General features: G+C 46.0%; 2 protein-coding genes across 2 annotated transcripts in view; one reads left to right on the forward strand and one right to left on the reverse strand.

Moving 5' to 3' along the window:
* Positions 1 to 428: 428 nt before the first annotated feature.
* LOC148523978 (olfactory receptor 6E1-like) lies at positions 429 to 1373 on the forward strand. The gene has a single exon (XM_088472466.1). It carries the CDS (start codon positions 429 to 431, stop codon positions 1371 to 1373), a length of 945 nt encoding a protein of 314 aa, XP_088328592.1.
* A 7849-nt stretch (positions 1374 to 9222) lies between these two features.
* Positions 9223 to 26034, reverse strand: part of PGM2L1 (phosphoglucomutase 2 like 1) — a gene marked incomplete at its 5' end in the record, with an annotated part of 33913 nt that continues 17101 nt past the window's right edge. Inside the window, 11 exons of the mRNA XM_088472467.1 lie at positions 9223 to 12735; positions 12846 to 12979; positions 15642 to 15831; positions 16750 to 16879; positions 17141 to 17234; positions 17830 to 18007; positions 19738 to 19835; positions 20067 to 20256; positions 21572 to 21765; positions 22339 to 22422; positions 23422 to 23506. Coding sequence (XP_088328593.1) covers positions 12633 to 12735; positions 12846 to 12979; positions 15642 to 15831; positions 16750 to 16879; positions 17141 to 17234; positions 17830 to 18007; positions 19738 to 19835; positions 20067 to 20256; positions 21572 to 21765; positions 22339 to 22422; positions 23422 to 23506 — 1480 coding nt within the window. The remainder of the gene's footprint in view (positions 12736 to 12845; positions 12980 to 15641; positions 15832 to 16749; positions 16880 to 17140; positions 17235 to 17829; positions 18008 to 19737; positions 19836 to 20066; positions 20257 to 21571; positions 21766 to 22338; positions 22423 to 23421; positions 23507 to 26034) is intronic.

Consider the following 26034-nt stretch of genomic DNA (forward strand, 5'->3'; position numbering starts at 1 on the left):
CGATCCAGCCACGTTCTATCCGACTCACAATAGGGTGGACATATGGAGAAATGCGTAAATTCGCAACTGTGTATGCGCTGTACGCACGAAGTCGCCGGTTTCGTACAAAGGATTGTTAAAGTAGTAGTTTGCGGTTTCCCTCCGGGTGAAGTGGGACGTTGGTATCTCGAAAAACATTTCTGTCCCATTGTGTTTCTCACTTATTTTCTACTTTTCTTTAATTTTCTAACAATATTTGTTTTATTATTAAGATATAAGACATTATGCAAATGTAATTGTCTGTACACGTTTCTATAAAACATCACATTTCAATCACAGATCGCTTTGTTGAGTTGTTAAATAAATAATTCTATACTTTCTTTGTATAAAGCAGGAACCTACCAAGTACTTAAGCAATTGGATGTCCACCCTGAAGACCAAAAGTCACAATGGAAGCTATGGTCAATACCAGCACCAGCTTTGTGCTTCTAGGACTGGCGGAGATGGAACGACTAAAATACCTGTATTGTGCCCTCTCTATACTTACATATTTCTGTATAATGTTTTTGAATACCCTGATTGCATTTGTGGTGTTCACTGACCAAAGCCTCCATGAGCCTATGTACATCCTCATATGCAACTTGGTCCTCAACGGCATATTTGGGAGCTCCTCGTTCTTTCCGAAATTACTGACCGACTTATTCACATCAGCAAAGACCATCTCCCGGGACGGCTGCCTTGTGCAGTTGACATGTCTAAACGTATTCGCCTATTTTGAAATAGCCACATTTACAATCATGGCGTATGACCGGTATCTAGCCATTTGCCAGCCGTTAAGATACCCCTACTTGATGACCAACGAGAGAGTGGTAAAACTGATCATTGGAAGTCTGGTCTTCTGTGTTACATCAAACGCCATCGGCACACTTGTAACAGCAAGGGTTCCTTTTTGCGGGACAGAAATCCAAAATGTTTTCTGCGATAAAATGTCCCTCCTAATCCTCTCTTGTGTAGATTCAACAGTCAGTAAAGTCCACACAGGGGTAATGTGGGGGATTTACTTAATCTTGACAATATCAGTGATCTGCTTTTCCTACCTGAAGATAACTATTATTTGTCTTACGCTCTCTAAAGAGTCACGTAATAAGGCGGTCCACACCATGACAACGCACGTACTCGGCTTCTCTGTTTTCATGGCGAGTGTCCTGTTTGTATCCATTCGTTACAGACTGGATGGCACGAACCTCCCAGTCGCTGTCCACAATCTCATCTCCGTGGCGGGCCTGGTCACCTCTCCCCTCTTCAATCCTCTTATATATGGACTAAGAACAAAATCTCTGAACGTAAAAGTAATTCGCCACCTGCAGAAAATAAATAGGTTTACAGCATTGTAATCCAAAAATGTCTAGCCAGAAAAGTCACAGAGACTGTATTAGTTACTCATGCCATCCTGCAGATGATTGTTTTTGTACCGAGCACCATTAAAATTAAATAATAGCAGCTTCAGATTTGTACCTTTCTTTGTATAAGAGCAGCAGAGCATATACCCACAACTGCTAATAGGAAGAACTTCAAAGTTAACTTTTATGATATATATTTTGGTAGAAAAAAACAAAAAACAAAACCAAATACACTATATGACCAAAATTGTGTAGACACCTCGTTTGCTGCTATGACAGCCTCCATTATTCAGGGAAGGGTTTCCATTAGATTGAGGCTGCAGGAACTGCCTCCATTAAGCCACAAGACCTTAAGTGCCTTAGCCAGAGACGGATACAACATCGTTGTTGGACAGAGTTGAGTGATATTTTTGCCACTGTGCATGCACCACCTTGTGGCCACAGACAGAATTAATTTGCAGAGTAAGTGACAGAGTACCAGCGTTTTGGAGGTTTGGTTAGAAAATCAGACATGTCTGGACCATTTTCCGGCTGTGCCCTAGTCAACCACTGCAAATGCGTTCACAGCTGGAGAGGCCCCACCGTCTTAGGAGACCCGCTCTGTCGGAGACAGCCTAGACTTACTCAGAAGTCTGATAGGCGAGTGATGTTTCCACTGTTGTATGTCAGATGCCGGGTGGGGGGGGCGTTTTGGTGCACAAGTTATCAGCTAACTCATGAAAGGATTGCAGCCTACTAAGACTAGGATATGTCAATCCAAAAAGTCCAGCACTTGGTTATAATAGAACAATTACCTCGGTGCCACTGCCAAATAATGCAAAGCTCTTTGGTGTATACTATGTACAAACCAGGAACAGCCTCCTAAGGATATTTAAGATATTTATACATATCTTAGAGTGCCGTGCCTGGTTTGTACATAGTATACACCAAAGAACATTATAAATATATATAACAAGGTAAGTGGATGGCATTTTAAGAGTCTCAGCAGCCAAAGATTTAGGGCCAAATGTAATAGGGGGTGAATTTAGAAAATGCGAGAGTTTAGTAGTAACCTGTCACATTGGTTGAGTTTTATCTTCAAATGGGAAAACATCCGGATGAGAGTTTAAATCGTGAAAGTTTTTGGAGTGTAAAAACATGCGAGTTTGCGAGTCTAAAAACAATCGAGTTCTCCAACTCGATTACTTTGGCAGAGTTTAAAAAGTCTGACAGATTAGAAAATGTGAGAGTTTAGCAGTAATCTGTCAGACTTTTTAAACTCGAGAATGTAACCGAGTCGGAGAACATACAAACTCGCATGTTTTTAGACTCCAAAATCTTTCACGATTTAAAATCTCATCCGGATGTTTTCCCATTTGAAGATAAAAATCGACCAATGTGAGAGGTTACTGCTAAACTCACACTTTCTAAACTCTCCCCCTATTACATTTGGCCCGTAATCTTGATAAAAGGGCTAGGAGCTCTGAAACGTCGACTTCGGGATGGAGTTTATAGACCGGCGGACTAAGTGCCGCCAGTATATCTCCCGACAACAGAAGCCAGACGGGACTTAAGATAGGTGCCGAAATACCGACACTAGTTAAGAATTAGGCGGCACCCCCACGGGAGGGTTAGGTACCCCTTGGGGGGAGGGTTAGGCACCCCCACGGGAGGGTTAAGTTTAGGGTGCGGTAAGGTGGGGATAGGCACCACTAAGAGAGGATTGGTGTTAGAGGGGGGGGGGCAAGAGGGGTCGAGATAGGGTGCTTACCTGCCCTGTTTGAATCTTCTTCGGGCTGCCGGCATCGGTATATGAACTGGCAGCTATTCTGCCACCTGGACTTTATACCCATTTCTAACTATAGGACTTAAAGTGCTTTACATTTGCATTTTGAAAATAAAACACAAGATACAAAATAAATTAAATTAACAAACTAGCAAAAGAGTTTTTTTGTTTTTTTTCTTGTGTTCATTTTTTAAAGTTTCTAGAGTAGCGGTCTCTAGAACTTGCGAGGAAGTGAGCTCCAGAGAGTCCGAGCTGCAAACCTAAAGGCTTAACCCCTAAATGACGTGAGGGAGATCACTCAGGTTACTTTCCACATTACTAAATCCCAGGCAAGTGTGCGCCCTATATATGCCGTCTTACATGCCGGCATTCCCTTGGTCTCATAATAACCCAAGTTCTCCCCCTTACCCTGAATGCGACTTTACCGGATGAGATTTTCTATTTAGGAAATCTTCGTATTATCCACTTGTTTCTCTTTGTAGATACACAAGCGTGGATGGCCCCCTAGCGCAACTCGGAAAAGACCTTATTGCTAGCATGGAGTGTAGTCTCTTCTTAGGGATGGGCTGTCTTTTGTCCAGCAAAGTCCATGGTAGAATCACCAGACGTGTCTCTCAGTGGTGGCCTGGGAGCACCTAAGAATCACAGTTTATGTGAGGCCAACACACTGCTCTTTATAGTAACTTAGCATGGATTTTACTTCTTCTGATACTCCTCAATCAATCAGGGTAAGAACCCCCCCATATTAAATGAGTCTCCCTGGCTTCTGCACGAGTCAACTAAGGTCTGAAAGCACTTGACCTCCTCCAGAGCTTTTTATCCAGTTTAAAAGAGCTCTTACACTTTTTAGCACTTGGTGTAACAGATCAAGTACCTAAGGTCTCCTGCAACCCCACCACCACCACCACCACCAATGAAGTATGAAGTCTCTTTGATCCTCTTGCTTGACAACTTCTCAGAACTGGTGTCACCCCACCTATGCTAGGTTCTGTACAAGAGCAGTAACCAGCATCTTTATATGCTCAGGGAAAGCTCCCAGAGGCCTCGGCTGTGGAAGGTTCTCAAGCTTAATGCCAAATACAAATATTATATGTAAACAAATGATATATTATACATTTGACTATAAGTAAAACACAAATTCAAGAGGACAAGTGCTTCAATCTACTGTATTCTACATGTTACAGAGGACGTTACCGGTGAGCTGCGCTCCGAAGGGCGGAGAAACAGCCGGTGGTATTTACCAAGCATAGCAATGGCAGATACAATGTCCTTTGCCCCGTTTCTCATATTGGTTATACATGGTACATATTTAAAATTCGTTAATCGTTCTATTGTAGTGAAAGTGTGATATTGGTACAACCGCAGACTTTGTATTGTTCCGATGCCTTGGGGTGGACGTGACAAGCGGAAATATCTATTTATAAAGCCACAGACTTAGATTTACTTTTATTGGGAGGATTGTCATGTACATTATCCACTTCTATGACTTCACAGCGTCAGACACCTCACGATTAATAAAGTGTTTCATCTCCCCCGTTATCGTGTTATATAGGGTTTGTGTTTAGTCTTTTCCATTCATTACTATAGACACCTTTATATCTCTTCTGCAGAAATTCACAGCTATCGCTCATCCGTTCCAATGGGAAGGTACCAAACGGAGCTCTATTCATAAAGGCTTCACTAAACACTGCTCTATCTGTATGAAAGAAGTGGTAATAATAACCCATTGATTTGGTATCGTCCACTGTATAGAAAGTAAAGAAAAATGCTAAAACCATCCGGACGAGTAAAATCCAGGGTCCTTTAATCTGAATGTCAGCATTTTGGTAATGATCACATTAACTATTGTATCCTGGTCCTATAACTATTTGTATTCTATATGCATTTAAACATTTCTTTTGCACAAATATTATTGAAATAATAGTGATGTCCCTATAATTATAAACTCCTGTAACTATAACCAAAGTGTCCTGGATGTCACATTACCAGTGTACATTGTACAACAAGGAGCTATGCAGCCCAGAACTCAGCACTGTAGACTTAGAAAACTAACACCACCCCCTGGATTCTAATATCCAGAAATAATGCACAGTAGGGAGCGTTGGGAGTGCCTTTTCTCTGACATTTTCTCCCCAATGCTTGTATAATAAGGACTAGGGGTCTGATTTAGAGTTGAATGCAAAATCGAGCGATTTTAAGCCACTGCGCATGCGTCAAGATACATTACTGTAGTTGCGCACTTCAAGCCGTTATTTGCAGTGTAACGATTTGCAGCGCGCAACTACGGTAATGTTCCTTGACGCATGTGCATTGGCAAAAAATCGTTCCATTTTGCATTCAACTCTAAATCAGACCCCTAGTGCTTGACTGGCAGGGAGCGTTTTGGGGGCAGCAACAGGGAGTGGTGGCTAAAACCACACAGGTGTGTCTCGACCGTTCCGAGGGCATGTCAGCCTGTTTGCGTGATCTGCACCGGAGGCTGCGTATGTGTGCGCAGTTGCGGGCAGCTGCGACGGCTCAGGTGGGAGTCTCGGTCTCGGCCGCATTACTGTATCTTTACATACCTACAGCTGCACAAATCCACGCAGGAACATTAGTGCACTCTCTGCAAGTGTGGCCTCAACTGTACCGTACACCTACGTCTCCATGGCACCCCAGTATCTACTTATGGCACGTACTGCCGCCAGGAGAGCGGCCAATCTTGATCAGATAAGCAGCACACCACAAGGAACTGGAGGAGGAGGGGGCAGGTACAGTGTAACCAGAGGTGGGGGCCATAAACTTTGAATATGTTAAAAGATAAAATGTAAAATGGATATTTTAATCCTCTCCTCAAACACACAAAAAAAAAAAAGCCCAGAAAGAAATAAAAACACAACACCCAGGACGCAGTAACGTAAGCCGGAGTTTTATTTTACCACCAGTTTCACAATATCGCTACAATAAAAACAAAGCGAGAAATACAGTTTACAACGTAGAAATCACCATAATGAGGTAAAACAGAATATAAGGGAGGGAAACAACTGAATAATAACAGGTTTCTGTAACTGCGAGATCTCTGTATAATCCTGTGAATCACTTAAATCTCAGGACCAGCGATGAGAACACGGCTGTAGGCCTAGGAGCTTCTCGGTCGCAGTTTGGTACAATGTGGTTTTTCTATTAGAAATAAGGAGCCACACTGGGGTTTTATATTATGAAAAGCTGGGGTACGGGAATCTCTGCAATTAATGAGGTGCAGAAACCTTATCGACCAACCGGATGTTGGCTTTCATTTTATAAACTGCACTTAAGGAGGGGAAGGGGTGGGGAAGCCCCAAACCTTTCGATTGCTATAAATTGCAGAGATATCCCCCGATCCCCCCTACCATGCAAAAATTCAGATATTTACTATACAAGTGACCCCTGGAATCATGGGGACAGACCCAAAGTTACTAAATAGCAGAGCATCGTTTTATACTGTTCTCTCAGCTTGTGCTAATAAAAGGATCAGGATAGTTTGGATGCAGCTTTATTTCGTCTGTGACAGCTTTATCGAGGCCTAGAACGTGCGCTACCCTCTTCCCGTAACGTTTCCTATACAGAAAGAAAGGGACTAGCAATATAGTACAATGTGTCCTCATATCGAATATCACCCCATGTCCTCATATCTGATATCACCCCACGTCTGAAGCAGAAGAGGACAACCGGTGACTTTCCAGGTCATGTAGAACTACAAGTCCCAACAAGGCATGGCACTGTAGCTCCCCCCTACCACAGGATGGGAACGTAGGGCACAGGATACTTGTACACAATTCAGACCCCACGCAGACTGTCCCAATAGTAAGCAGAATGAAAAGCTACTGGTACAATGTGATGTGTGTGTATATAATGCTATGAAACGATACATAGGATACAATATACCGATCCCAGCACCACAGACAATGAAAACAGAAAACAGGTCTTATACAATTACAAAAATGTTTTTTTTTTAAAAAGGCGACCCTGGAAAATAAGGGACTTGTTTTCAAATGACAAATCAGGGAACTTTCATTTAGCCCCATCGACCAACATCAGACATACACATGCCCAGGGCAGGAATTCTATTGTATATATCACCTGTTTGCCTCTACTGTCTGCAGAAGTGACATTGTGCAGCAATATATTACAAGGATTCCTCGCCCACATTAGTGCATTTGACGTTTAGGGTGAGTGACAGCCCTATGGGCTGCACCATTTCGTACGGTGCATGGAGACCTCTGCTGGTCAGTGTGGGGAATGCGCAAAAAGCCACAGGAAGGGAGCTTCTCATGCAGGGCCTGTAAGGAGTTCCACGCCATCCAATCAGCAATCATCTGTCATTTCTACTCACTTGTGGTCGCTGCTACAACTTTACAAAATCTGTGCAGCACAATGTATCCAGCAGCAATATAGCCTAATCAGACAGTCTGCCCTCTGCTGGCAGTAAATGATACCTCACATGCTACGGAAAGTACAGTGCATGCTGACTTTTTGGGGCAAATCAATAATCCTGCACACATTAAGAATAATTACAGCAGACCAACGGAATTGCCTGCAATGTGCCGCCATTACCAACATTTCCACGCCGTTCCGGTATGCACGCACATAGTTGGATATGGTAATGCAGTACGTAGTCTTGGTAATTTAGTGGTATGAACCCGAATAGCCCAACACAAAGGGCAGCTACTGAGGCTGAAAACACCGAGCCGCACACCAGAGCGGGGTCTTTGGGAGACGACAGCTGAAAGGTGCTTTATAAAACAGTTTAAGGTAACCGTGATAGAACAAGTCTTTTCCAATTAGTGAAAACCATATAAAAACCGTACTGCAAGGCACGATGTAACAGCACCCAGTCCTATTCAGCAACCACAAGTAGCATTCTTGCAAAAACTAAAACGCAATCATTCAAGTACAGCCCAGCCCCAGGGCACGGACTTCTACAGAACAATAAAACATTATATATATATATATATATATATATATATATATATAGTGCTCAGTCACAGGACAGACAAGGAGCAGTGCATTGAGAAATACATATACAGTAGTGCAATACAGGTGCCCACCAGACTGATATCTGCAGACCAGGGGGAACCGTTTCTAATTACAGTGCAAAAAGACGATGGTCCAAACACAAGCAGCAGCAGCACAGGGGTAACTGTGTATTAGGGCAGCTGCTGATGGACTATACAGCCCATATAATAATAGAAGCAATCAGTGACCGACAGGATCTTCATGATGTCCTATGCAGAGCCATGCGGAGCTCCATGTAGGCTCCATGAATAACACTAACATACCACAATGTGGCTGTGCGTCTGGCTCTGCTATATAATATACAGGCTTATCCCATAACATGCACGTTGGGTATTAAGTGCTTATGGAGTAACAGCAGTTTTACAATATAAATTATCTTTTCTCTAAGGCTTGAATTGTGCAGAAAGTTACTCACTAACAGTAATATTAGAATACCTGCTGTAATGCTGTATTTACAGACGTGCGGGACGTACAAAGTGGTATATTAATGCAAGAACGAAAGCACTGGCTTAGGGTGCTTCTGTCTATATACAACACATTTAAAGTGCAGAGAAATCGGAACAAAAAAATATATATATTTGACATTTATGGACATTTCAAATCAAGGCAAATTTGTTCGGTAAATCTGGCACTTACTTCTCTGGGATTCACCCCAGCTTAGGACTACTCAAAACTGATTGTAGCTCAGAAAGGAGAATCTGGGGTTACATAACAAATATCAGACCAACATGGACTTTGTTACTTTGTATCAGTGCAAAAATGGGCAATTCTGGCCAAAATGCCTGTACCATATGCAGGGAGAGAAGAGGGGGATAGAGAATGGCGGGGGAGAGAAGAGGGGGGATAGAGAAAAGCGGGGAGAGAAGAGGGGGGATAGAGAAAGGTGGGGGAGAGAAGAGGGGGGATAGAGAAAGGCGGGGGAGAGAAGAGGGGGGATAGAGAAAGGCGGGGGAGAGAAGAGGGGGGATAGAGAAAGGCGGGGGAGAGAAGAGGGGGGATAGAGAAAGGCGGGGGAGAGAAGAGGGGGGATAGAGAAAGGCGGGGGGAGAAGAGGGGGGATAGAGAAAGGCGGGGGAGGGAAGAGGGGGGATAGAGAAAGGCGGGGGAGAGAAGAGGGGGGATAGAGAAAGGCGGGGGAGGGAAGAGGGGGGATAGAGAAAGGCAGGGGAGAGAAGAGGGGGGATAGAGAAAGGCGGGGGAGAGAAGAGGGGGGATAGAGAAAGGCGGGGGAGGGAAGAGGGGGGATAGAGAAAGGCGGGGGAGAGAAGAGGGGGGATAGAGAAAGGCGGGGGAGAGAAGAGGGGGGATAGAGAAAGGCGGGGGAGAGAAGAGGGGGGATAGAGAAAGGCGGGGGAGAGAAGAGGGGGGATAGAGAAAGGCGGGGGAGAGAAGAGGGGATAGAGAAAGGCGGGGGAGAGAAGAGGGGGATAGAGAAAGGCGGGGGAGAGAAGAGGGGGATAGAGAAAGGCGGGGGAGAGAAGAGGGGGGATAGAGAAAGGCGGGGGAGAGAAGAGGGGGGATAGAGAAAGGCGGGTGAAGAGGGGGGATAGAAAGGCGGGTGAAGAGGGGGATAGATAAAGGCGGGGGAGAGAAGAGGGGGGATAGATAAAGGCGGGGGAGAGAAGAGGGGGATAGAGAAAGTGGGAAAGAAAAGAGGGGGGATAGAGAATGGCGGGAGAGAGAAGAGGGAGGTTAGAGAAAGTGGGAGGGAGTGGGGGGGAGGAAATAAACAAAAGAGATAGGGATCATGAGAGACAGAGAGGGCGCAAAGCTACATAGCGAAAAGGGGATGCACACACATAAACCGATAAAATATAGAAATACTGAGAGGGATAGGAGAAAAGTGAGGAAGCGCAGAAGAGACGCACAGGTAGAGGGAAAAATCTTTTTCTCCAGTTTGTCTCAACACAAACTACCAAATACTTAACATACATTTGTCAGATATGCATCTAAATTATACACTGTAAAGAAAATAACAGTAAATAATAAGAATTTATCCTACAAATCCCCTAAGCTGGAGTTAGACATTCTGGGCGGAATTCAATTTATTCATGCCCCCATCGCGCCCGATGCAGCTATTCAATTCTTGCTCCTGTCGGGCACGATCAGCTGACAGCGCTACATTTCAGCTCGCAGCCCCAGGGGGGTGAGAGCCGAAATGTGTGAAAAGTGACATGTTTGGGCACCCAAACATCACTTTTTGCGATCGCGCCCAGCATTATGGTCGGGTTTAGCTGCTTTGCGCGGCTAAACCCGGCCACTTTTGGCGCGATCAGCACGAAAATCTGGAACATTTGCATAGCGACCCGCGATCTCCTGTCACTTTAGACGGGAGATGCGGACCGCGAAAACAATTGAATTCCGCCCACAGATCATTGTCCCCTACAGCATCAGTGCAAAGGAAAATGTGAGAAACTAATTATCAAGTAAATTCTCAGCTCCTAATACAACGTCTGCGCAGGCCGGACTTAGTGCATTACTGAGCTTCTGAAAAGACTAATTTCACCCACATAACAAAACAAAAAATCCAAATTTATTTATAAAAAAAAAATATATATATATAACTTTGATTCTGCAATTCAGCAAATCCCTTGATGCATCTAACAATCACAGACAGGAAACCTTCTCACATGCACCAGCCAGCCTCACAAGGAACGTCACATACCCAGCTCGCGGCCACTAGATGCAATGGGTGAAAGCGAAGTTGCTGCACTGATGGGCCACAGGGGTAAGTGCCAGCATACGGCCAGAGTTGGCATCTAAGAATGAAACAAAACAGTTTCCAGCGCCTGTACAGTGAGCAGACACTGAACAAACTGTGATGAAATAGCCGATCTAGATATACAAAGTCAATTTAAATCAAACACCCCCCATGTGAACATAAAATATTGTTAATTAGGTCTGTCCTCCAAACAGCAATGATTGTAACCAGGCAATGGGCCGGCCTCTGTCAGGTGCCAGATTTTTAGCTATTCTTAAATACTTCCTACATTCTCACGTGTACAGTAGCTTAGTGTTGCTGCTACAACCAATATGATAAAAAATAATAGGTTAAACGTATATATAACATCTAGCCCAGAACCAGTATTTATAGCAAATTCCCCAAGTTACATTGTACATGGGATTGCAAAAACATAAAAGGTGGTTTTTACCTTGTAAAGCAATTTATAGGACTGACTGTTAGAAGCCATTATGTCCTATTCTTTTCCCAGCAAATGAAGGTTTTAAATAATAGAAGACTATGAAAAACTGCCAGCAAACAAATATGTGCTGCAATACTCCTACTTGGTCACAAGATGGCGCAGCTGACAAAGTAGATTCTCTTCCTTAATTTACATGCAGATCATCCCGACTGGCAATGACTAATTGGGGCTCATCACAATGCTTAGTGCATAACAGGTAAAAATACCCTTCTACACTGCTTTGACCATAGTCACAAACCAAATGACACCTAACATAGTAATTCAGAAAACGTAAGTGTTGTCAACAGACTTCCTCACAATTGATGCGAAAAGCAATATTTTTACTACCCTAAGGTTAATGAAATGGTGCAGAAATCTAATAATATTGTCTGTCTCCCAACATCCCTTTCCCGTCCTGCGAAACAGCCATTAGAATAATGGTGCAAGTCTCTGCTGACGAACAAGATTACCGCGAAAGGTGTCCCAAGCCAAATTCCATCCGAAATCTCCGATGGGCAAAGCCTCATCTGTAACTTACACCGGTTCTACACAACGTAATGAGCCACAAAACTAAGAGCAGAATGTGCGCTGTGCCACAATCTCAGAGCAGCGTCAATATCAGAATAAACAATACAATACTCCAACTGAATCCAGACACCTAAATCTAGATCGCTACCGGAGCTAGAGGAAAAACTTCTAGACGAAACACCAAAACTTATGGCGTTTCCTTTTAACACAGATACATAAGTAAACAGTATACAAAATAATAAATTAACACAAACGGCAAAAACAAACACGAAACATTTCAGAAGAAATGTCTGTAACAAGAGTTCTTAAGCGGGCCAGTCACGTAGGCGCAATGCAATCAGCCATTCTGGAGGTTTAACAGCTATTAACGCCGGTGAACTCCGTAGGGACTATAGGGATTGTGGATTGTCTGTATGGTCATGAACATGGTTTAAGCTCTCAGTATGGCTCCCACACGTGGCAGGTCCACTTTAGGTGGAGAACTAAGGAAAGACCAGTTCATATCCTGGATAAATTATTTGGTCAAAAGCAGACAAACAATATACAATCACAATGCGGGTATGTCTTAAGCGGAGGGAAAAGACGACAGATTAAGGATCTCTCTTTCCATAGTGTGCGGTGACCGCTGTGCTGACCAATTGTCCATTTATTGCGGGAATCACCCAGGATAGTGCACAGGAGAGCGCTGTGTAATCTGCCTGGAAAGTGAGGATTAGGGGCTGGAGATGACACGGGTATGTATCATTACACAGATCTCCAGACCAGCCCGTTCCTGCTGGGCTCCAGAAACTCCTCCACCAGCACCTGGATAACTTTCTTCAGCTCTTCCTCTAGGAAGGATCTGTCACTGGGAGACACAGATACAGACACATTGGGCCATGAGAAGTGATAGATTGCGGCGCATATATTAATGCTCGCACAGCGGGTGGCGGCGTTCCTATCAGACTCGCCACTCACCTCTGACCGGGGCTCCCGCACATCTCGGCGTAGTATTTGATCTTTGGTTCGGTCCCACTTGCTCTCAAGGTGGCCACGCAGCCGTTCTGGAAGGTGAACGTGATCATCTGGCTGTTTCTGCTGATGGGAAGTAACTGTAAGAGATGGTAGAGCTGGTGAGGGCGCAGTGCTGGCCGGGGGAGGGGGGGGGGAGGGGTGACTGCGATATTATCTGAGATCACACAAACACCTCATTAACGGATCCAGAAAACATGGTCATCCTTTACTTTACACTTAAAGCAACTCAACGAGCGTATGGTGCTCAGATAAGGGTTCTATTCTAAATGACGTTGAAGCCTAATGCAGTGTGTGCCATGTAGATTATTGCAGTGTGTGCCATGTAGACTATTGCAGTGTGTGCCATGTAGATTACTGAAGTGTGTGCCATGTAGATTATTGCAGTGTGTGCCATGTAGACTATTGCAGTGTGTGCCATGTAGATTATTACAGCGCGTGCCATGTAGATTATTACAGCGCGTGCCATGTAGATTATTACAGCGCGTGCCATCTAGATTATTACAGCGCGTGCCATGTAGATTATCGCCGTGTGTACCATGTAGATTATTGCAGCGTGTACCATGTAGATTACTGAAGTGTGTGCCAGTAGATTATTGCAGCGTGTACCATGTAGATTATCGCCGTGTGTGCCATGTAGATTATTGCGTGTACCATGTAGATTACTGAAGTGTGTGCTATGTAGATTATTGCAGTGTGTGCCATGTAGATTATTAGTGTGTACCATGTAGATTACTGAAGTGTGTGCTATGTAGATTATTGCAGCGTGTGCCGTGTAGATTACTGAAGTGTATGCCATGTAGATTATCGCAGTGTGTGCCATGTAGATTATCGCAGTTTGTGCCATGTAGATTATCGCAGCGTGTACCATGTAGATTATTGCGTGTACCATGTAGATTACTGAAGTGTGTGCTATGTAGATTATTGCAGCGTATGCCGTGTAGATTACTGAAGTGTATGCCATGTAGATTATCGCAGTGTGTGCCATGTAGATTATCGCAGTTTGTGCCATGTAGATTATCGCAGTGTGTGCCATGTAGATTATTGCGTGTACCATGTAGATTACTGAAGTGTGTGCTATGTAGTTTATCGCGGCGCGTGCCATTCAGATTATTGCAGCTTGTGCCATGCAGATTATTGCAGTTTGTGCCATGCAGATTATCGCAGCGTGTGCCATGTAGATTATCGCAGCGTGTACCATGTAGATTATCGCAGCGTGTGCCATGTAGATTATCGCAGCATGTACCATGTAGATTATCGCAGCGTGTGCCATGTAGATTATCGCAGCGTGTGCCATGTAGATTATCGCAGCGTGTACCATGTAGATTATCGCAGTGTGTGCCATGTAGATTATCGCAGTGTGTGCCATGTAGATTATCGCAGCGTGTGCCATGTAGATTATTGCAGCGTGTGCCATGTAGATTATTGCAGTGTGTGCCATGTAGATTATTGCAGCGTGTACCATTTAGATTATCGCAGCGTGTGCCATGTAGATTATTGCAGCGTGTGCCATGTAGATTATCGCAGTGTGTGCCATGTAGATTACTGAAGTGTGTGCCAGGTAGATTATTGCAGCGTGTGCCAGGTAGATTACTGAAGTGTGTGCCATGTAGATTATCGCAGTGTGTGCCATGTAGACTATTACAGCGTGTACCATGTAGATTATCGCAGTGTGCCATGTAGATTATTGCAGCGTGTGCCGTGTAGATTACTGAAGTGTGTGCCAGGTAGATTACTGAAGTGTGTGCCATGTAGACTATTACAGCGTGTACCATGTAGATTATCGCAGTGTGTGCCATGTAGACTATTAGAGCGTGTACCATGTAGATTACTGAAGTGTGTGCCAGGTAGACTATTAGAGCGTGTACCATGTAGATTACTGAAGTGTGTGCCATGCAGATTATTGCAGCGTGTACCATGTAGATTACTGAAGTGTGTGCCATGCAGATTATTGCAGCGTGTACCATGTAGATTATCGCCGTGTGTGCCAGGTAGATTATTGCAGCGTGTGCCATGTAGATTACTGAAGTGTGTGCCAGGTAGATTACTGAAGTGTGTGCCATGTAGATTATCGCAGTGTGTGCCATGTAGATTATCGCAGTGTGTGCCATGTAGATTATTGCAGCGTGTGCCGTGTAGATTATTGCAGCGTGTGCCGTGTAGATTACTGAAGTGTGTGCCAGGTAGATTACTGAAGTGTGTGCCATGTAGATTATCGCCGTGTGTGCCATGTAGACTATTGCAGTGTGTGCCATGTAGATTATTGCAGCGTGTACCATGTAGATTAGAGCGTGTACCATGTAGATTACTGAAGTGTGTGCCATGTAGATTATTGCAGCGTGTACCATGTAGATTATCGCCGTGTGTGCCAGGTAGATTATTGCAGCGTGTACCATGTAGATTATCGCCGTGTGTGCCAGGTAGATTATTGCAGCGTGTACCATGTAGATTATCGCCGTGTGTGCCAGGTAGATTATTGCAGCGTGTGCCATGTAGATTACTGAAGTGTGTGCCAGGTAGATTAGTGAAGTGTATGCCATATAGATTATCGCAGTGTGTGCCATTTAGATTATCGCAGCACATGCCATGTAGTTTATCGCGGCGCGTGCCATTCAGATTATTGCAGCTTGTGCCATGCAGATTATTGCAGCTTGTGCCATGCAGATTATTGCAGTTTGTGCCATGCAGATTATTGCGGCGCGTGCCATGCAGATTATTGCATTGTTGTGGTAAGGTTCTTACACATTTCTTGTTCTGCTGGCTGCTGTCGTAGCCCATTGATACGTCTCGCACATAGAGGACCCCGTACGCCCCACACGACTGCGGGTACTGCTTTGGGGCGTTATAATTACGCAGCCGTTCGAATAACCTCTTGATGGTGGCAGGGTCGTAGCACAGGAAATAGGAGGTTTTGGATATGTGGTAACCGTATCTAGAAATGGTGACAACAGAGCGTCAGAGGACACTTGCGGAAACAGCCGGTACAGAACACCCAGCACCTTTTATGCTTCATCAGTACTTGCTAGAGACACTAAACACAGCAGACAACGTAACCACCGGAGCGGCTGGGGAACGTTAGAGCCTGTCTGTCCTCAGCAGGTATAATTACATACTAGTGATACGGACCTGGCATACACTGGGGGTCACCTCAGCCCGCCCCCTTGTAATGCTTACCTGTGCCAGCACTAGTTCTGCACTACTGAAATGTGCCCTCTCCGCTGCGGCAGTGACAGGCGCTGGCAGGGAGGCGGGTGCGCTGCAGACTCTAGACGCCTATCTTAATCCCGATGCCGGAAAAACAGAAGGACGCAGGCATCCTTAGTGTTAGCCTGCAGGGGGGGAGGGTTAGGTAGCACAGCGGGGTTAGTGTTAGGCACCACTGGGGGGGGGTTAGGTTTAGGCTACAAGAAGGGAGGGTTAGGGGGAGAAAGGGAGGGTAAGTATACTTAACCCGACCCGTTGGAATACCAACCATCGGGATGCCGCTGTCGGTAATTTTCCTGGAGGCATCCCGACAACCGGCATTACATACAGATACCCACTGAGGCATGAGGCACAAGGTATTGGCTATTTTAATGTATGCACCAGAAATAGGCAACGTGATGCTTTATACATACAAATAAAAGAGAATCTCTGCCACTGCACTATAATTAGTTCCAGCAGTACAATGTCTGCCAAAGCACCCTGACTGCGCACACTTGCCATGACCCAGGCCCAATGCCGGTTATTCACAGAGGTCAGATTTGTGGAGCTAGGAGAACTTTGCTGCACTATCCCTGGGGAGCGCAGGAGTAAGGAACAGGTTGTGTTACACTGACCACAGTCTGCCATAAACCTTCCCCGAACTCACATCTCATATATGTGGATGAGCTGTCGCTCCAGGTTCAAATTGATGCTGTCCAGATAAGTGGCCATCTCCGCAACAACCACGGCTGCGCTCACCCCATCTTTGTCCAACACAGCCGTCCCGCACATGTAGCCTGAGGGTAGAGTGAGCTGGTCAGAGTGTTACTATAGTTACAGCACCGGAGTTATAGCACATGTAGCCTGAAGGTAGAGTGAGCTGGTCAGGGTGTTACTATAGTTACAGCACCAGAGTTATAGCACATGTAGCCTGAGGGTAGAGTGAGCTGGTCAGGGTGTTACTATAATTATAGCACCGGAGTTATAGCACATGTAGCCTGAAGGTAGAGTGAGCTGGTCAGAGTGTTACTATAGTTACAGCTGCGATGATTACGCACCTATAGATTCCTCAAACGCAAACAGGACGGTTTTCCCTTTATCCAGGAGAATTTTCACTCTGTTTCCGATCCATTTGAACCCTGGCAGAGTCTCCTGGAAGAGAAGAGGACAGGGACTCATCCTACGACCATCGCGGAGAACAAAGGACCAGCAGAGCCCTAAGAAACCACTTACTGGTCACTCTCCTTCCTCCCTTCATGACATATTTACCCCCTGCCCCCCACAACACTGTGGTGCAACCCTTCAATAAGAAATCAAACAGGGGTAACATTGTTATCCATCAGCCCTCCTGACTGTCCTTATACAAAACCTGAGGGAGGCGGCATTATAATGTGACCAGCGGAGCAAGAAGATGTCTGTTCTACTGTGCGATCTGCTGTGAAATAATGTATTTATTAAGGATGTAAAATGGCACAGTACACTGACGTAGCCATTCTCTAGTGACATAATGTGCGCGTTTCGCAGATAATAGCACGTCAGCTGTTAGCCGTTCCCCCACCAACCACACATGGGTCCCGATTGGTGTCTTCGTCAAGTAATAGAAGTCTTGTATGCAAAGGATAAATTATTTCCCCTGTAAAACAACTAGAAGTATGTTTAGCTTTTGGAGCATGTTCTAAGCATGTATCTGATATTAATGAACATGTATGTACAGCACAGCAGTACTATTCATGCGCCAATTTCTAACCTCTAACTGGAAGCCCTCTCTGGCGGCGATAGCCCGCAGGATGGCGGAGGAGACGCTGGTGGCCAGCATGTAAACATCCTTGACGTCAGATTTAATTGCCGAACTTTTCCAGCAAAAGAACATCCACCACCCGAGGAGGGCGGCCAGCTCGTTGCCAGTGAACACCTTCCACCGGCCCCTGCAAGAAAAGACAATTATTCCTCTATTGCACAGGTATAAAGCTACACAGGTGACAGAAAAACGCAAAACTAGAAATGCGTGATAAATATAAATCTCCAGCAATTTGCACACATTACTAGTTTTGGCCGAGCATTTCTATTCCACAAAACGTAAAAAAAAAAAATTATCTAAAGAACGCTCATATCAAAAAATGATTTATGATCACTTATACCCGCCCAGGGGAAATGTACAGGGGCTATTGAAAGTATACATTCTCTCTGGCATTTTCAAGTTTTTAACCTCATGGAATAAATTAGGCTGGTGAGAGAGCGCCCCCAATCAGGCAGGCGGGAGAGCGCCCCCAATCAGGCTGGCGGGAGAGCGCCCCCAATCAGGCTGGCGGGAGAGCGCCCCCAATCAGGCTGGCGGGAGAGCGCCCCCAATCAGGCTAGCGGGAGAGCGCCCCCAATCAGGCTGGCGGGAGAGCTGCAAAGTCTGTAGGATGTGGCCCTTTTTATACAGCTCTCAGATACTGTCCTCACTTGCAGGCTCCCAAAGTGCCGGGTGGTGCACCCACAAAAAACAGCCTGGGGAGGACACTGGGATGTACTTGATAAATGCTAGACCGATTGGTTACTATGGGAAACTTCCCCACTTGTCCACTCTAAAGAAGGTTCATCCATTTCCCCTTTGTGCTTTCATGTGCTTGTAGACCTTTGAATCTGGAATGTAGATCATGGTCTGTTTAGTCAAGTGGGAAATGATGGCATCCACTAAAGAGTGGAGAGGGGGAGGATGGCTAATTTAAATTGATTCCAGCTTGTTGGAAGAACGTATGGCAGAGATGACCACCAGGAGAAATGAAAAGTGGATGTGTCATCAGAACCTGCAAGGTCTTCACTGATGATCAGTGACCATCAGTGGAGACAGAAAGTTTGTCAACACATCAAGAGAAGTGCAGCAGATAGCAAGACGCCGACCCAGAAAGAATCGGAAGCCTTGGGAGAGCGGAGCTTCTGAGCTCATATGGCTTATCTCTTTGAGGTTACAGTTGAGATCCGGACAAAGGCACCTGGGAAAAAGTCTACAAGGGGAGGGGTAGCCCAGCACATGAAGTGCCTGGCTTTGCCAACATGTAGATCAGCTCTGCGGGTAAAGTTTAGGTGACTACGAGGGTCTGATGAGTAATATAGGAAGCATTGGAAGGAATTTAGCAATGGTTGCATACATAAACCTGAACCAAAGTTGCCCTGGAAGCAGAGACCCCTGATGATGACGTAACCGTCCATTTACACAGAGTCCCCGGGACTAGACCTGCTGGTTCAGTGGTCCTCAAGGTACTCTAACAGCCCAGGTTGTAAAGATATCCATGCTTAAGCACGGATGATTGAATTAGTACCTCAGGGAGTATGACTATACTATCTGCGAACAAGCATGGATTATCCTTAAAACCTGGACTGTTGGGGTACCTTGAGGACTGAATTTGAGAACCACTGATCTAGTGAAAATTAAATAAAAAAAGGACAAATATGGCTCAGGAGGTAAAAAAGAGAAAACACTGAAGGGAAATGGAGAAACTCTGCTTTAACATTAAGCCTAAAAATGGGGCTTATTGTCTATCTAGCTGGTCAGATCATTGTCACTTAGCAGTTACGGTCAATTGGAGATCAGCAACACCAGATCTTGGATCAGAACTCAGCAGACGATGCCATACAGGCGACGGTGTAATGTGAATGTATAACCGCTTACGTGTCTTGAACTTCGGCCACGGCTAGCCGGTCAGCGTCTGGGTCTGTGGCCAGCACAACTCTGGCTCCTTCCTTTTCAGCCAGCCTGAGTGCCAGCTCCTAGGACAAGCAGAGCACAATATGTTAGAGACCTGTTTATTGACCACTCTATACTGTATCACCAAATGTGTGTCCTCATAAACAAGCCGCAGTAAGACAATAGCTCACAGCATCCTGGTAACATCTACACTCAGGATTCCTCCTGATGGAAGTCACCTATCCTGTAACTATCTGAGCTGGATAGGGAAGTCACAAGGGGGGCGATTCAATTCAGAGGACATCTCCATTTACCAGCACGCACTCTCCTTCCTCGGGGTTTGGACATTTCACAGTTGAAAAGTTATGGTCCGGGTCCTTCTGTTCAGGGACTGGAATGGGTGGGTTAAATCCAAACACTGTGAAAGCAGACTGCACATAGTCATGACCAACGCCGTGAAAGGACGTGTGGACAAACTTCAGCGAGGTCTTCTGGTTCATCTCCCTGCAAAGGTAAGGTACTCTGTGATCAATCACACGTTAAAGGCTTACTAATCTAACCAAAAATAAATGGTAAAAATGTCCATTGATGTAGCTATAGTGGGTGCAGGGAGCGACATTGCTATGGGGCACACCTCTGGAGTCAGACTCAACTGTACCGAAATCATAAAGTGGTCTACCAGGTTTCCTGGAGGAACTGTGCGGCATGTGAACTGGAGGAAGTACAATGTGACATTGTTGACTTGGCACTACAATACCGAAATCATAAAGTGGTCTACCAGGTTCCCTGGAGCAACTGTGCGGCATGGGGACTGGAGCAACTGTGCGGCATGGGGACTGGAGCAACTGTGCGGCATGGGGCCTGGAGGAACTGTGCGGCATGGGGCCTGGAGGAACTGTGCGGTATGGGGACTGGAGGAACTGTGCGGCATGGGGACTGGAGGAACTGTGAGACATGTGAACTGGAGGAAGCACAATGTGACATTGTTGGCTTGGCACTACAATACATAATATGAACTGGGGGGATTGTGGGGTATAATGTGAACTAGGACACTACTATGGTGCATAAAATCAACTTCTGTGGAGAGAGGGGTCTCTCCAGAAGGGGCCCTTTAAAATGTTGCTATGGGACCCACAAAGTTCTGGCTACACCCCTGTAAATGTCAGTAATATTACAAAGGTTTAAGGATATTTAATGCCCATTGAGAAAACGTACCAGGCAGGTAAAACAATGCTGTGCAGGTCTGCTTAGAAAAGGGGCCCCTTCCCTATAGCCAGCCTGGCCCTTAGGCCTGGATAAGCAATTGCTAGTGATGCCGATGCAGGTAAGTAACTTCCATGCTATTGGGGGTTCCCCAATGGTGGTTCTGTTAGCTGGCGGTTACTTTTCTGCAGCCCAGTATGTAGCCTTGTGCTAATTATAGCAGGGGTGGGGCTGGGAGGGAAGTGTGAAATAGTGGAATTAGGAGGCAATCGGTGCTCATGTGCGTCAGACCACCTCTAACCGGCCATCGTTAATGAATAGGGTAATCCCATAGACATTTAGGGTGTAAGAAGGCGGATAGGTACATCACTTAGTGGAAGAGGGGTGTATGATCTGACACCCACAAAACTACAGGGGGTAATGTATCATTCAGTAGTAAGAGTGGAGAAGTGGACCAGCAGAGTAGTCCCCAGCAACCAATCAGCTTTTGAGTAGTTTTTATCAAGTGCATTCTACAAAATGATGGTTGCTATGGGCAACTTCACTTCTTCACTCTTTTCACAACTTGATCCATATCCCCCTTATACACGTCTCCCTCACGTGACAAGCCAAATACCTGTGGAAACAAACCATTCGGAGGTCCTCCATGTAGCTCTTGGTGATGTCTTGCAGGGGGTCTTTCATCAGTGGGCTGCAATCCACCAGGTTCTCGCTCCAGGAATCCGCCCAGGGCTCTGGGTACTGTTCCACACAGCTCAGGATCTCTTTGTCATGTGGGGAGGTGATCTGAGCCCCGTTCTCCCAATACACCTGGAGCAGAGTAAGAAAGATCCCATTTCTCACCCTGCGCTAAGATCTGATTGGGCGCCCGGCAGCGCTGGCTCCCCTGAGCGGTGGTTTGTTACATGACTCCTTGTCCCCAGTGCTTGATAATGTACCATTTTGCTATTTGCTGTATAACAGGTAGTATTCATTCTAGCACCCGCTTTCCTGCCTGGGGTGTCTGTCTCTCTGCTCTGGTGCTTCTAGCACACACTGGTTTGTATATCAAATGTTTGTGGCAGCAGCTGAGTGTGCTAGAAGCACCAGAGCAGAGCGCGACACCCCAGGCAGGAAGGAGGAACTGCGCGGGTTGCGACAGGGTGCAGGGTGCTAGAATGAAGACTATAACAGGATACGTGAAATTTATGTATGATCAAGTTATATCACAATATTGCTTTGCCAAATATTAAACAAATTATAAATAAATAAGTGGGAAATGTATATGAGGACACATGAAGAGCAGCAGAGAGGAGACATAGGTTCTCTGCCTCCTTCATACTGTGCAAAAAGCCGCCTCTCAGCTCAGAGGCCCCAGCAGGTTCAGGTGACCCACGCTCTCACCTTGTATCCATTATCTTCTTTCCGATTGTGAGACGCTGTGATCATTATACCGGCGACGGCGCGGAGCCTCTGGACAGCGTAGGGCTTAAGAGAGAGAGAGAAAGATGCTGGGTTTACTCAACAATGATATACATATCCAATGCACGGCTTTCCCAGATGAATGGCTGACATGAGTGTAGTCAGCTGATCTATCCCTTTACCTAGGACCTTGTGTACATTGTCACGTGATCAGTCCCTTTACCTAGGACTGTGTGTACATAGTGTCAGTGATCCTTTCCATCACCTAGAACTGTGTGTACATAGTGTCACATGACCCATTCCATCACCTAGGACTGTGTACATAGTGTCACATGACCCATTCCATCACCTAGGACTGGTAAATAGTGTAATGTAATAAGTCCCTTCGCCAAGGACTGTGTCTAGAATGTATATTGTATCACATGGTAAGGTTACGCATATGCCCGAAAGTAAGGCAAAATTTACTTTTCCTGTGAGAACCCCACAATTCTGGGGTTAAATCCCTATAGGGGCTGTACATGTCCATAAAGAGGACAGCAAGGAGACTTTTAAATTTTTGCAGGAACCATCCATTCCCAGCCCAAACCCCAGCTACCAGCCGAACGTACAGAAGTGCTGGTCAATGTATTGATGGGGGTAACTTGTGAATAGTGGGGTTCCACAACATGGGATCCGAGGGTTCTACTGAATGGGGGAGGGAAGGGGCGATATTTGGAAGTTTGTATATGGAGTTTTCCTTTTAATGCTGTAAACCTACAATCATCAGGAAGTAGGGACTTAAGGAAACGAAGACAGAATTAGGGAACTCTGTATGAAGGAAAATGACAGCTATGACTGATATATTATGTGTAGTAAGGCTCTCTTACTTGTACCGCAGGACTCATTGGGGAGTTAGACTATCCTCGTACAACAGGCAATTCTGGATCCAATTTACCTAGAAACTGACCTTCCAGGCATCAGATGTAATAAGATTATTCATACGGCGCAGTGAAGTTCCAATGTTAAATGCTGACAACTGGGAGTACGATCTCTATCTGCTGTGTAATACATGAATCTGGCACTTACCACAAATGGCGTGGGGACGTACTTGGAGAACAGGAACACTGGCACATCTCTGCTGAGGAGGACGGCGGCTGCCAGCTTAGCCAGTCTGCAACAATAATCAAGAATGTTCAAGTCACCGACCAGTAATGAGTGGCGGGGGGGTGGGGGGCGAGCAGATGTAATTCCAGGAATATTACAGCGCCTGAGAGTGGTAACAGGACTGAAGGACTAAAGGCTTACATCAACTTCAGAGCCAGAGATCAGCAAATTCACCACTAATTCGGGTCTGCAGCCTGGCAGCGAGCGCTGATCTCCGGCACCTTAACACTGACAAAACATAGCGCAAATCTAACAGAGCAGCGTAGCCAGCAATGAGGGTGCGAGATGCCCAGGGGGTGTACGGAATCGGTATGATTTACCGCCGGACGTCCTAAGGTAAGTATTGACTAACCTAATTCTCCGCCTAACCCTAACCTCCCCACCCAGTGCCTAACCCTAATCCCTCCTTCCCCTAGCCTAAACCTAAGTCTCCCGGGAGGGTGCCTAACCCTAACCCCCCCCCTTCCCCTAGCCTAACCCTAACCTCCCGGGGGGGTGCCTAAGCCTAAGTCCCCCCCCGGGAGCCCTAAACCTAACCCTCCCACCCTCTGCAGCTATCCGCGCCCGGCATACCTTCGATCGGTGTGCCGGGGTGTCGGGCTCCCGGCGTAGGTCTAATGACAGGCATCGGCATCTCGACGCCTGTCTTTAGATCCGTGCCGGGATTAGACAGTCGGGAAGCCGGCGGTCGGGATTAGGTCCATCGGCTTCCCGACTGCATACTGGGTGTACAGACCACCCCACTGTAACTTCTAACACTGGAACAACAACATTAACATGTTCAATCACCTCAAACAATAAGGGACTGATTAACAGCCTCAAAAGTATTCACACACAGGAGAGAGGGTTACCGGATTACAGCTACACTGTACATGCGGAGCAAGGGAGTAAGACGACTAAACGCAATTAATAGTTCACGTTTTCCAGACCAGCCAGCAGGTGCACAGGTGTAGTCATTACTCACAAACACATTAGAAAAGATTCACAGGTGGAGCTAATTATTACACTTGTGATTCTGTGAGGACACCTGGAAAACATGCACTGTTGGTAGCTCTCGAGGACCATGGTTGGCTACCCCTGCTGTAACTCTACGAGGAAAATATGTATCAGACGTGATTATGAATTCAACATACTTCACAGAGCTGCAATAACAAAAATGGCTGATGAGTAGATGACTGTACTATTGCAGAAAACCCTGAACAAAGGAGAGACATACCACTTTTGCAAAGTGCACTTATGTTACCTATAAAACTACCAAAGGCAAACGCCGATGCCCTCCTGCCGCCTCCAAGAGTTTGCCTATGCTGCTCCTTACCTCTGGAACTCTCTCCCTAGCAGACTCTCCACCTCTCTACAAATGGGCTCTCAAGACCCACTACTTCATCATAGCCTTCCAGCTCTCATCCTAACCCACTGCTACACGCTTCCTCGCCGTGTACCCCATCTGTCACCCCTGTCTGACTGCCCCTCCCCTTAGAATATAAGCTCTCACGAGCAGGGCCCTCTTCCCTCATGTGCTTCTCCTTCCCTCTCTCATACGATCATCTACACCAAACTCCCCACGAGGGGACCTAACACTTGGTAGCTGACGCCCTGCTGCTTATTGTGTTATGATCGCTATTGCAGCAATGTATATTGACCATGTCCTTGTCCTGCATTGTATTGTACGGTTTGCTTGTTTATTCGTTTATGTACTCTGTATGGCGCTGCGGAACCCTTGTGGCACCATATAAAGGATAATAATGTAGACAGAGAAGCACCATCATCCTAGGTAATATTGGTTCTCTCAGTAGAACAGATGGCCTTATATAATTACAGTTTCAGATGTGACCTCATACATTTAGTTTCAAGACGCCTGGCGTGCGTGCTGCGAGGAGCGGTGCAGCATCCTTACCGCAAATCTCTCTGTGGAATGCACGTCTTAGTCGTAACGCAATGCAAAACCACTTCACAAGACAGCATTGGTTCATTTAATATACAAACACCTGTGTATCGGCGTGCGACCGAGTCTGAATCTGTACAACGGAACTTGCCGTGAAAAAAGCTGCACAGGATCAGACTCGGCTGCAGATATACAAGTGTCACACATGAAATTAAACGCTGCATTCCCACGAAGCGGTTTTGCAACTAAGATGCACATTCGAGCGAATAAAACACAAAAAAGAACTCGCGACTGCTGTAATAGTGTATGAGGACACCTCTGTATGTAAAGGCATATTATTCCGCTGACATATTATTACTGGCTGTGCATTTGTACAGCTGAAGTGCACACAGTGGGCCTGATCCAGACCGGGCCGCAAGTGCTGAGCGCTCGCAACCGGGTCGAAGGTGGCCCAGAGCGCACGACGGAGCCGGCCCTGATTCAGAGCGAGCGCCCTGTCAGAGCGACCGGCTCTGAATCAGGGCCAGTGCTCTCTCTATACGTTCTGCGGCTCAGCCAGGCAGGATGACAATAGCGCTAGGTTCAGGATCACACATAAATGAAAGTAGCACATTGTGACCAGAACTAACCCAAAAATGCCTGGTAACTAGCAG

Source organism: Taudactylus pleione, unplaced genomic scaffold, assembly GCF_031769625.1.
Source record: "Taudactylus pleione unplaced genomic scaffold, aTauple2 ptg000124l, whole genome shotgun sequence".
Classification (NCBI taxonomy): Eukaryota; Metazoa; Chordata; class Amphibia; order Anura; family Myobatrachidae; genus Taudactylus; species Taudactylus pleione.

Coding starts and splice junctions, on each gene's coding strand:
- LOC148523978 (XM_088472466.1), top strand. CDS start 429: ATGGAAGCTATGGTCAATACCAGCACCAGCTTTGTGCTTCTAGGACTG.